The sequence below is a fragment of the Sciurus carolinensis genome, chromosome 3, assembly GCF_902686445.1.
Source record: "Sciurus carolinensis chromosome 3, mSciCar1.2, whole genome shotgun sequence".
In the NCBI taxonomy this organism is placed as follows: domain Eukaryota; kingdom Metazoa; phylum Chordata; class Mammalia; order Rodentia; family Sciuridae; genus Sciurus; species Sciurus carolinensis.
Genome location: NC_062215.1, coordinates 146,752,623 through 146,764,944, shown reverse-complemented (window position 1 = coordinate 146,764,944; position 12,322 = coordinate 146,752,623). Strand labels below are relative to the sequence as shown.

The following is a 12,322-nucleotide window of genomic DNA, read 5'->3' as shown; positions in this document are numbered from 1 at the left end:
GTAAATGAAGATCTTCAGACAGTGGTGTTGATAAAATAGCTCATTAATGACTTAGGATCGAATCGTTCCAACCATTCGCATCATCAGATATAATAATAGTGACGAATCAGACAGAAAAGATCTTGGCTAAACGATTTGCATTTTTTTTCCCCCAGAAGTACTGAAGTCCTAATATCATCAATTCTTCAGAGTTCCTGGACATTGATCCGGAGGTGGATTCCGCTGTTCCAACATCAAGGTAAGGAAGGAAACGGCGTTACTATCATTGTTAAGATATTAATGAGAAATACGCCTTTCCCCATTTTGGAAACTGGCTAAGTTTGGTAGTTTTTGCAACACCCCCTTCTCATTTCGACATGATATAACAGATTTTTTAAAAAGTTTGCCGATCAAACTTACAGTTTGTTTCTTTGCTGCCAAAAATCTTTTAGCTACCATCACGGGTTGATTAACTTGAACCACTTTGCTCTTACCGACTTCGAATTATGCATTTTTCTGTAACCCGTTTGACTGGGGGTGGGGGTGGGGAGGATGGAGTTTGGGGGAAAAAACTGGGAAAAGAAAAGCGATGCCTAAAACTTCCAGGACTCAGGCTCCCCAAAGGTTTGCTTCCTTTCTCTGCTGGGTTCGGATGGCCACTCGGGTCGCCTCTGGCTTCTTTGGAACTTGGTGGGCGGCTCCTTGGGTACGGGATTCACTGGGATTTGGCACCCAGACTCAGACTGGGGACACGTTTCGTTTCTGGGACCCTTTTTCTTCCAGAGCCCCTCAAACCTCGCCTCCCCGACTTTGAGCGCGCCACCCATCGTGGGTGGGGGAAGTGTGTGCCGCTAGTGGACAGTGGCCTGGTCCCGGGCACTATCTACGGACGCAGTTTTTCTCTGTCCCTTCACAGGTCCCGAATTTCCACAACTGCCCCTGAGCGCGTTTCCCGAAATCGAATTTAGTTTGGCCCTCTGGCGCCGCCGTACAGTCAGCGCTTCTTAAGGGGGACCTGCGGCTCAGGCGGCGAGATGTGGGAGAGTCCTTGGGGTCTTGGGGATTAGGAGGGGACAGTCGAAGTGTGCAGGAGAGACAGGACGCTCAGCCAGCTAAGGGGGCTTTTCTGGCCAAGACCTGCCGGGACGTGTTCACATTTTCTCCCCCAAGGTCCCAGCGGCTAGTGTCCACCGACGCCCCAGGCGTCTGGCGGGGGCCACGGCCCCTGCCCACGTGCTTTTTCTTAAGGAGGTCCCTCATCCAAGCTGGACGTCAAGGACAAAAGCGCTGCCCCGAGCCCAGCCGGTTCGGCTAGTGCCCGCTCCACCTTAAATGTGCCTCACGGCTGGAGCCCGGCTGCCGGCGGCCGCGGCCGCGGGAGTCGGCAAAAGTTTGTGGCTCTGTTACGCCTTCACGGGACCTGCTAGGGACGCTCCTGCGCGGCCTCCCTCTGGGCGGGGAGCTTGGGTTCTCACCGCACACCCCTCCTCGAGCCCGAAGCCCAGGGCCCGAACAGCTTGGGGTCTCCAAGAGCCCCAGTCCCGCAGACCGAGGACAGGCAGCCCCACCGCAGTTACAGTCATCGCGTCACGGCCTCCAGGCGGCCTGAGCTGCGCCGCTCGCGATGTCGCCGGCGCTGCGAGCGCTCCAGGGATGCCATCCAAGGAGGCACCCCGCCCTGCGCCCACCATGCAACCCTCTCTTCTGTGCCACCCACAGCCCGGCAGGCGGTGGCCTTGTTCCTGCCATTCGGGACACCCGGGCTATTGTTCCGGACCCGCGGCCGTGCCAGCTCTGAGGGAGAAGCGGCCTTCCCCGAGCGCGCGGAGGCACGGAGCGCAGCGGGCCCGGACCGTCGGCTCTGCGCGGAGGGGGAGCTCGCAGGCACCGGGAAAAGTTGCTCGGAGGGGCGGAGGCGGTGGGTGGTGGGCGGAGGCGGTGGGTGGGGGAGGCGATCGCCCTCCTATCTCCAAAGTCGAAAGTACTCCGCGCAGTTAACAGAGCCCGGAGCCGAGGCAGCCGCTGCCGCCTCTTGCGCGTCGGTCTGCGCCTCTGTGCGGGGAGACGCGGCATCCAGCGCCTGCCTTGTCGCCTCCGCCTCCGCGCCGGGACCAGTGCGCCTAGGGGTTGGGCGAGGCGGCCGCGCCCTGGACCCGCCACAAGGAGGAGGACTAGACCCCGGGCCCTGGCGCCCGCCAGCACTCAGACGCACCCACCCGCCGGCTACGGCCACAGCCTCGCGCCGCAATCGGTCCTCTGCCATCGCTTCTCCGCCGCCCCGCGCATGAGGTCCTTGCCACCCTGCTCCCACCGCCGACTCTCTCCTTCCTCCTCCTTCTTTCCTCCCTGCCTTTCACCCACCCCTCGCCTGTCCCTCTGCCTCCTCCACAGCCCTGCCGCCGTTGGGTCGCCGTGCTCACAGCGATTGATTGATTGATGTTTAATTTCCTGCCAGGCGGGGCCCCCCTCCCCTCGCAACCTCCCCAGCCCTCCTCCCCGCCCCCCATTCCCCTCCTCCATTGCGGTGGACCAGTCTGGCTTGGGTTTAGATCCGTCCCCCCCATTCTCATCCCGAAATAACCCAGAGACTTCCCCTACCCCCACCCCAAATTATTATTTTGAAGGCGCTAGATCTGGGGACGGAAAGGGGGAGGGGGAGAAATCGGAAACCGAGGACAACCCAAAAGGACTCACTTTGCCTGATGACTCAACGCAACTAATAATCATCTCCCTCTCAGTGTGTCTCTCTCTGCGGCTTGTCAGTGAGTCCGACTCTGGCTGCTGGCAGAGGCGGCCGAGAGGGGAGAGGCTGGAGGTGACAGCTTGGGCGGCAGCCGCATTTTCTTCCGCGCGCCGTCCGGGGTCCCTGCGCCTTCTCGGCTTTCGGTGGCACCGGTCTCACTGCTCCAGCCGCGCCTCCTCGCGAGCTAGGGGCACTGCGAACCCGCCGCCGCCGCCGCCGCCGCCGCCGCCGGCTCCCAGTTCTCAGCCCTTTCTCTCCAGAATCGGTCTACTTCCCGAAGGTGTGAAAGGCTCTTTCAGCCTCCTCTCTTCCCCCTCCTCCGCCGTCCCCTCCCCCGCTCGCTCGGGTGCCCCTTTGGAGGAGTCCTCCTTTCCCTCTCCTCCTCCCCCCACTCCCCCCCCCCCCCAATCATCATCATAACAACCATCTCCGCACCAGAAGAAGACACCCTGACCCAGGACCTTAAACGTTAGGACCCGGGGAAGAGGAAAAGGGAAGGAGTAAAGAGAAAGGAAGACTAGGAGAACACTGCAAAGCAAAGCACCAGAAACTTTCCACCCTGGATTCTCTACTTTTGCTCCATGGACAGAGCCCCAGTCAGCCAAGTTTCAGACAGACCGTAAGCAGTAAGTATGCGGAGCAGGGGCTCCCGCGCGGCGCTCGGGAGTTCGGGGAAGCCCTGGGGCTGGCTAAGTTCTTTTCCTGCCGCGCTCACTCCTCTGGACAGAGAAGCCAGGCAATGCGTGGAATCCTCACCCGCAACCCTTTCTCTCCCTCTTTGCATCTCTTACATCCTTCCTTTCCTCCTTCTCTTTGCCACCCCCCACCTTGTCTCCTTGACCCGTGGCGACGCGGCCTCTCCCGCGGCCAAAGCGCCCGCGAGGATTCCCAGCGCTCTCTGTTGTGCCGGGTTTCTGCTTCTCCCGGGTGTCAGAGACAGGGCGAGCGCCGTTTCATCAGGTGTTTCTCCTCCTTTCTTGCCCCCCACCCCCGACCCCAATTCAGGGGTGCCGAGACCTGCGGCTTCTGTAAGAAGTAACCGCCAAAGGACCCAGAGAAAACTTTCTGAAGTGATTTAAAAATTGGGGTCGATGAAGGCTGCTCCTGCACCTAAGGATGTAAATGATTTTTGCTCTTGTGTTTTTTGCTGAAGAGCTTTATAAAAGCGTTTAGGATCAGATGAAGATAAGAACGCTCCAAAATATAACGATTGTAGTCTCCGCTCATGTGATGGAAGTTACTCTTATAAATACCTCCAAGTGTTTTTGGATGCGTATTAGTATGGGGTTGGGGTTAATATTACGGGGTTGTGTGTGTGTGTGTGTGTGTGTGAGAGAGAGAGAGAGAGAGAGAGAGAGAGAGAGAGAGAGAGAGAGAGCGCGAGAGAGAGAGAGAGAAGGAAGAAAGGGAGAGAGAAAATTTGCTCCGTAAAGGTAGAAAGTGAGGATTCAAGGGTCTTTTTTACCCGGCCTTTGATCATTCATAACCCATTTATCAAGGATTCATTTGGTTATGAACTTAGGTACACCCCCGCTCTCTCCAGGAGTGGGCGAAACCCCCTTTTTAAAAAGTTCTCTTCTTCCGCAACCCTGACCCCCAGACGGCGAGGCTGTAGTACCTCGGAACGGTTTATGCCAACCCGGTCCTAAAGAATGGACCACTCCTAGGCGTCTATGGGCGTCGAGTCTAGCCGTTCCATCGAGGGCTAACTCTTAGGGAAGCAGTGACTGGGCAGAGTCGCAGCACCCCAAGCTCTGGGCTGCCTTTGGGCCGCCCAGTGTAAGGTTGGACCGGCTTCCAGGCTCGGGCCCCTCGGGCGGCGTGGGAGGAAGTTTGTGTGGCTGTGGTGCAGCGCTCTGCCACTGGCCTGAACGTCTATCACGTGTGTGAGCGGTTTTCCCTCTTTTTTTCCCTCCCCCTTCCCTCCCCTCCGCCCCCTCCCTAGGTCCCTGCGCGTTTTATTGCGACCTGCCGGTGGGAACTTTGTCTCCGAATCGGAGCAGCATGGAGCGGCGGAGCGAGAGCCCGTGTCTGCGGGACAGCCCCGACCGGCGGAGCGGCAGCCCCGACGTCAAGGGGCCTCCCCCGGTGAAGGTGGCCCGGCTGGAGCAGAACGGCAGCCCCATGGGAGCCCGCGGGAGGCCCAACGGCGCAGTGGCCAAGGCCGTGGGAGGTAACAGCCTGGAGCAGGGAGGCGCGCGCAGCCCGCGGCCCAGTGATAATGGCCCGGGTGTCAGGGTTCAGGTTGATTAGGCGCTGTTTCGGTGTAGGATTACAGGAAGTCAATTCCAGGTTGCCAAATAATGCCCTAGTTGCCTCTCTGCAACTGGTAGCTTCATCTCGAGTTAAAACAAGAAAGTGGTTTACCCAGAGGGTGGCATTTTTTGGGCACTTTGCCACTGTGTGCTGAGGTGTTGGCAGGTTTATGTCACAGCCAGCTAACTGTTTCTAGATTTTCCTAGAGAGCTTTTTAGTGATTTAACTCTTTTGCCTTGCCTCAAGACTATCTGTTGGAGAGACGAAGTTTAGGTGCGATGGCTTTGATGAGATAGTTGTTAATGCTCAGGCTAGTACAGGAACAAGTGTTGGCGTTACTCTGTAGTTAGGACAGTGCTTTAAGATGAATGAGTTAACTGAGAACATAGCCTACATAATTTCAAGTGAGAAATAAAGAATCACCATGAATCTATCAGGCCCTTAGTAGCTTTAATGCTACTGTTGTCTGTAAATTTAGACGCGGGCATTTGTAATTTTATTATGAATTAAAGAACAGAGAAAAATAGCAAGGTAACCTTGTTAACTACCTGTTATTTCCTCTCCAATAATTTAATATTATTTAAAGAAAGTCTTTTGTTGTTTTTACTACTTAAACAGCTACTTTCTTTAAAAGTGGTCGGTAAAAGGAATCTAATAGAATAAAAATAAATTTAAACATTAAAATATTTTTTGAGTTTACATGCCAGTTGTTTAGTTGCCTTTTACATATAAAATGCACGATTCTACATGGCACATATTTTTATGCATTTGGGTTTGGGATAAATTACACCTTTACATTTTTTACATCTACGTTTTTCCACCTAATATTTTGACTGTCTTATTTAATATAATTCTTTGTATTTGCTGGCCTAAAACAATACAAAACCCTGGCAAAACTTAGTGATAAGCTGCCACCACCATGTTCTTCGTGCCCCTCATGTGTATTTTGAAGTAAAATACTTCGGTTGCAATGTCCATTCCTTTTTAAATAGTTAAAAGCATACATTTTTATAAAGTGACAATTTTAAAAAAACTTATTTTGCTATTTCTGTTTCTTTGTGGTAGATGTTCAGCATGGTTTGCCTTAATTCTTTATACTAATCACCTTCCTTGAAAAGCATTCATTCCCCCAATTTTCAAAATTAAAAAAATATATATATATTTGACTGTAGAGAGTGGCTTATATATCTTCCCTTTTGAGGTGTGAAAATATACTTTTAATGAAGCAGAAGAAAACTTAATAGTTCTGTGACCCACTTTTAAGAGTGGAGTTTATTATTGTGTTGTCCTGAGACTGAAGCCACAATCTTGGACTTTCCATATAAATCATTCATATGCATTTAAAGAACAGAAATATTTAGTGAATATGGTGGGACCGAATGCAAGATGATAAGTGCTGATTCTGTTTGACTGAAAAATTTTTTGGAACTCCTTGGAGGTAGTATATTCTGAAAGTGGCCCATATGTGTAAGAAAAACTTTGGACTTAAAATTTCAATGTTTGTGAATCCTAGCAGAATTCACTGATAGAAAGAAATCTGTAAACATTTAAAAATGTAATTATTACCAATTTTACTTCCCTAAATTAAGATTGCTTTTTCCCCTTTTATATCATATTTAACTGTGAAAGAAACTGCCTTTTTCTATTGATCAGGGGTACCTCTGGTTTAAGATAGTGACTACTTTTCAAATTTTCTAAAACTATAATTTATATTAGACTATTTACTGTGAATTTGATACAAAATAAAATTTTTGTCTTCATGAAAAATCACATGTATTTTAATAGGCTGCCTTAGTCACCTTCTCTAAGGTTTAACTTAATTTAGTAATATTCAAAGTCTTATTAGATGGTTCCCAAACTGAAAATAAACATTTCTTTATTTTGTCTTCCTTAGTATGTACCACTTATAATACTTATTAGTAAAGTGGTTAGAAGTTTACATGTGGTAGATTTTTAAGGATTTTGCTTTTTAAAAAGATTTTAAAAGAAAGCTTGTATTCTATGTAGTGTAATAGATTGAAAGATTAATTCAGAGAACTTCAAAATATGATAACTTAGAATATAAATTTTTGATAGTACAAAGCTTCCTCATTGAATGTTAATAATTATTTTGTTGGTTTAAGTTTATATAGTTTCCAAATGTACATTAAGATGTTAATAATTTCATTTCTTTGTAACTTTTAATCATTTATATAGACTAGAGTAAAACCAATCCTTTTAAAAAAGGCACATTCTAAATTTTAAAAGCTATTTAAAATACATTTCTAGTTAGAGGTACTTTCTAATTGAAAGTCTTTCTTTAACATGGGATAATATGAAATAGGTTGTATTTCTACTGCCATACATCCTTTTGTTTAAATTTTCTTTATAAAGCAACATAGTAAGCATAGATAACTATAAAAATATTTATGGCTCTTCATAGTTTATTATCATTTTCAGATATACTGCATTCTTAGCCATGTCATAAAATGGGTATAAAATATGTTTTAAGAGTAGAGCTCAAAATTTGATAGCACATTTGTGTTAATCTTTAGTGTTCTTCTTTTTTTAAAAAAACTCTCCCCAAATAGGGAAATCATTAAGTTAATTGACTGCTAGATAAAATAGCAATTTATCTTATTGTTTTTGATAAGCAGTGAGATAGATAAATGTTTTTGAATGCATTGGTTGCAATGATAAATTCTGTTGCTATTATGAGACTTTTTTAGGGAAAGAAAAGGAGTTTTTAAAATTTTTAATGAGAATCATGTATTCATAAAAAAGCGGGGAGCGTGTTTTAGTGCCTGGATTTTATTAGTAAAGGTGGTAGATACTCTGCCATAGTCACCAAGGTTGTGTTAAAGGGAAACTTAAAAGTTAGTGCATTGTTTACAATGTGGCTAGCTTCAGAAGACTGTCGGAAACTAGATCAGTTTTGTTTTGTCTTTCTAACACTTACTAGGATGTTTTTTGCACTTATTAAAGCAGCATATTTTAAAGCGTGTATGTAGTAAAATGTAAGTGCTCAGATGTGGATGACATTCAGCTTTTATAGAAGGTCCTCAGGAAAAAAAAAAGGCTAATATCTCTTTAAAAAACATATGAAGGCTGGGAGAATGTTTAGAGCAGGCAAGAGCACCGTGGTGTTGACAGCTTTATATCCCTGCTGGGTAACATTCACTTACTAGAATTGGCGTCCCCTCTCAGCTAGTAATTCACTCCATAAGGAATCTGAAAAAGGATGATTAATGGTGGGGAAATTTATATTTGTGAAATTGTTGATTAAAACTTATAGATCTGTTTGAAGGTTGAGGAAAAGATGAGATTATTAAGGATAATGAAAATAAGAATCAGATGATCCTTTTTACTGCTTTAGAATAAGTTATCTTAAATGCTGTGCTGTATGGAATACTTCAGCCATACAACCTGCAGCCCAGGATGAAAGTGAAGCCAATCAAGTTTCCAGAGGAAACCAGGCATTCTGCCTCCCTCTTGGATTGCTGGAAGTTGCTGGCCAGTTGTGCTTTAATAGTGATAAATTATTGTGCTTCATTCATTGTTAACACAAGCATTTTCGCTTTTTAATGTTTGGCTTAAAGAAGAACTTTCAGACAGCTTTATTTAAACTGAATGAACAGCGCTTGAATAGACCAGATGGTGTATTTGCTGATAGGAGGCATTAAACATCAGAAATCTTTTTGTTATTTTTCATTTTCCTATGAATTTTTATGATTTTGGGAGGTGTAAATGTTCTAGATTTTAGGGAAAATATTTAAACATTGGAAATATCTTGTAGAGATATCTGCTTTTCCAAAAAACAAAATTGCTTATTTTTGAAAAATAATTTATTTTAAAAATAATTTAATTTTATCAGAGAACTGCAGGTTGAAGTTATCTGATCACTAGACCTGATCTTTTTGCTACCAGGCAGCCCTATCAAGAACTTAACTGTCCTGTTGCAAGGGGGAAAAAAATCATTATGCAGTACACATTGAGGTGTTCAAATAGGGGAGCAAATGTGATCAAGATTGTCAGGCAGGGCCCCATGTAGAACTGAACATTGTCTACAACATCAGTTAGTTTAATTGTCTACATGTGGAACATTTCCTTTTAGATTAAGAGTAAAGAAATGTAGTTCAAGTCAGGTGTAGACACCATGTTAACAATAATAGACATTTTACTCTTTGAAAGAACTGCAGATACAAGAGTGTAGACATTTATATATTGAAATGTATGAAATCCTTAAAGATTTATAAATATAATTGTCAACGTGAGAAAGATGGAGAAAACTCCATTTCCAAAGATGAATGCCATAATGTTTGTAGGAAGGACTCGTATTATTGCTTCAAAAGAGAAAAGACTGTAGTTACCTCTTCCATCCACTTTTTTTTTTTTTTTTTTTTTTTTTTTTTTTTTTTTTAAGATTTAAGTTCTTTTGGGACTGGGGATATAGCTCAGTTGGTAGCGTGCTTGCCTCACATGAACAGGCCCTGGGTTCAATCCCCAGTACCACAAAAAAAAAAAAAAAAAAAAAAAAAAAGAGAGAGATTTAAGTTCTTTTAAATAGAGTGAACTTGGACATTGGGGTCATCCAACAATCTAGCATTTCTTCTGTAGTTTTGCTGAGGTAGAAAAATAGCCCTTCTCTAAAGTGTTTTTAGTCCTTGGCCTGTTATTAAAATAAAGATATACTTGGTTAAAAAAATATATGCAATGGAACATACACATTAAACAGAACATAGGGTATCCGCCCCTCCAAGTCCTGAGCATAATTTGGTGTTTCAAGTAATTTTGGAAGCCTTATGTTCCATCAGCAGAAACCCACTGACCATTATATATTCAACATCATCTGCAGCAAAATGTGTGTATGTGTGTGTGTGTGTGTGTGTGTGGCATGTGTTGGAACTACATAGATGTCCCTTAAGGCATCTGTTTTTTAACCCCTGCAGAAAATAAGCAGTATCATCTTTTTCCAGGGGGGTCGTAACTAGCAGAATCAGTCTGCATAGATATCCTGTATTCATTCTTTTCCCTTAAATAATTTTTTTTTTTTTGCCTATCTATCTCTGTAGGGAAGGAAAACAGACTAATCATCATTTATTAGATATCTAAGAATATGAAGTTGAGTCATTTTAAGAATAAGTAAATCAGTTTTATTCCAGGTAAGACTGTGATAATTAATTATTTGGTATAGCTGGCAAGTTGATAAGCAGTGAAACTTGGTGGTTCTACTTTGATAATTTAAAACCCCGATGTTTCTTTTCTTTTGAAAAAAGAATTAAGTGTTGGAACAATTTACATGCATATATTTAAAAGAACATCTTACATTAATGGGGTTAGATGTATTATTTTCTTCAGTCACTTTTTTTTGTTGCTGTTGGTTTCTGTTGAGGTAAAGCAACATAATATCTTACCATTAAAAAAAAGTTTCTTATAACTAATAACCCCACATTAGGTGCATAAACTATGTACATAGCTTGTTTCATTTTAGGAAGTCAAACTCCATCCTCTATAACATGTGAATCAACAAAAATTTCTTTGTATTTTTCACTTAATAAGTAAGCTATTTCAAAACCTATGTAACTAATGTATAGTTTACATAGTAATTTTTACTATCTTCCTTACATGAATGCTGAGATACAATGGCATTTTGGAACATATTTAAAGATGGAGCATTTGACAAAAGTTGTATGTGTAACAGTTTGTCAGTGAAAAGTGACAAGTGGGAAATGACAAATGAAATGTTGGCATCATCACTCTTTATTTTGATAAAAATGTCTCAATTTGCAGTGATATAATACTGTTTCATATTATTTCATGAGTTGTGTGTGAGATGCATAAGGAGAATTTAGATTTTGTGAACGGAAAATTAGCAGCCCAAACTCTCTTTTCAGAAGCTTTGGCAGCAAGTTCCCCTTTCCCCCTACTCCCCAAGAATAAGAACAGCAGTGAAATGTTGGATCTAACCCATCAATTTTAACTCATTATTTTATGGGGAAAAAAAAGGAAATAACTGAAAATGGTTTCAAGTAGGAGACCTTTATGCTTAGCTCAAAAAAATGAAGAAGAGAGTTTGCCTTTTCGTTTCCTTCTTTTCTTCATAGCAATTTGAAAATGAGTGATTTCCCTCCACTGACTTTGATTGTATAGGTCTTTTCTCAATTGGAATCGCTACTGCTCTCTAGCATTAATTTTGGGTGCCAGTAAGGAGAGCTGTGAATTCCTTTTATTTTAAAGTGTAGTAGGGATTTTGAAAATGTCTCAGTGTTAAAAATGGATCTTTATATACAAAGGATTCATCATCCTACTACTTAAAGATAATGTGATAGATATTTCAAAGTCAAAGTAGATACCCTGAGTGGAATTGAGTTATGAGTTAAAACAAAAGCCAGTTGAGGACTTTTAGGTTAAACACACAAACACACACAACAACAACAACAAAACTCCACAGATAGAGCCTCTGTAGTGTACCATTTTTCTATTTTCTGAAGTCACATTGCTTCCTTCATTGTTACTGATCAACCAAACGTTTATTTTCTTTTTCACATGGAAACAAATCCATAGGCATGGCAGGCTATAGTGTTTCTGTAAAAATGTTTCATGATGGAGTTTTCAAAATCATAGACCTCTATATAATTTTTTCAATTAGAAGAATTGTTTTGCTGTTTAATAGCAAGTGATTTAAAAATTGTGGTAAAATCAGTATAATTAAGTGGTAGTGAAAGGTATAAGAAGTTGCCTTCTACAACTTGAGTCTTTTGCTTTTCATTTGCAAAGTTTTACTTACTTCCAGATTTAAAGAAAATTGGATAGAAGGACATAATATGCACGAATGTGCTTTAGGTATGCAATTATGGCAATTGGGTTTATGGTATGAATTTTTTTTTCCTTTTTAATTGATGCCTATACTTTTAAAACTTAAAAAAAAAAAGCCTAATGGATATTATAGTTACTAGTTTGAGAAATGCCTAAAATACAGAAAAAAAGCAATAATAGAAATTTCAAGAATTTGAAGCTTACAATAAAGTTATCAGCAAACCATATTAGTCTATAGCAAACATTTGTTATCTGTGGTTATGCCATATTAGAACAGTAAGATTTTCTGGGGAAATATATTTTAGTTTTGTTGTTCCTGATACTATTTGCTAGTATAGGAGACAAATTTAGTTCTACCTCTAACAAGTTCCCTTATTATTCAAATGGAGTTCTATCCTAGCACAGTTGGTTATTAAGTAACATAACAGCAAAGGTAACAAAATTAAGGGAAGCACTGTAAGGAACTATTTATAAAAATAAATGCATTTCACACCAAAGTAACAGTTTGGTACTCACTGATGGTTGCACAGTTATTGAAATGTGCACAAC

The 12,322-nt window shown here is 42.9% G+C and overlaps 1 protein-coding gene across 1 annotated transcript in view; it reads left to right on the top strand.

Annotated features, from left to right (window-relative positions):
* Window positions 1–1,920: 1,920 nt before the first annotated feature.
* Satb2 (SATB homeobox 2) overlaps window positions 1,921–12,322 on the top strand; it is a 168,563-nt gene continuing 158,161 nt past the window's right edge. Inside the window, exons 1-2 of the mRNA XM_047545371.1 lie at window positions 1,921–3,348; window positions 4,668–4,895. Of these exons, the coding sequence (XP_047401327.1) occupies window positions 4,727–4,895 (169 nt within the window). The 5' untranslated portion in view covers window positions 1,921–3,348; window positions 4,668–4,726. The remainder of the gene's footprint in view (window positions 3,349–4,667; window positions 4,896–12,322) is intronic.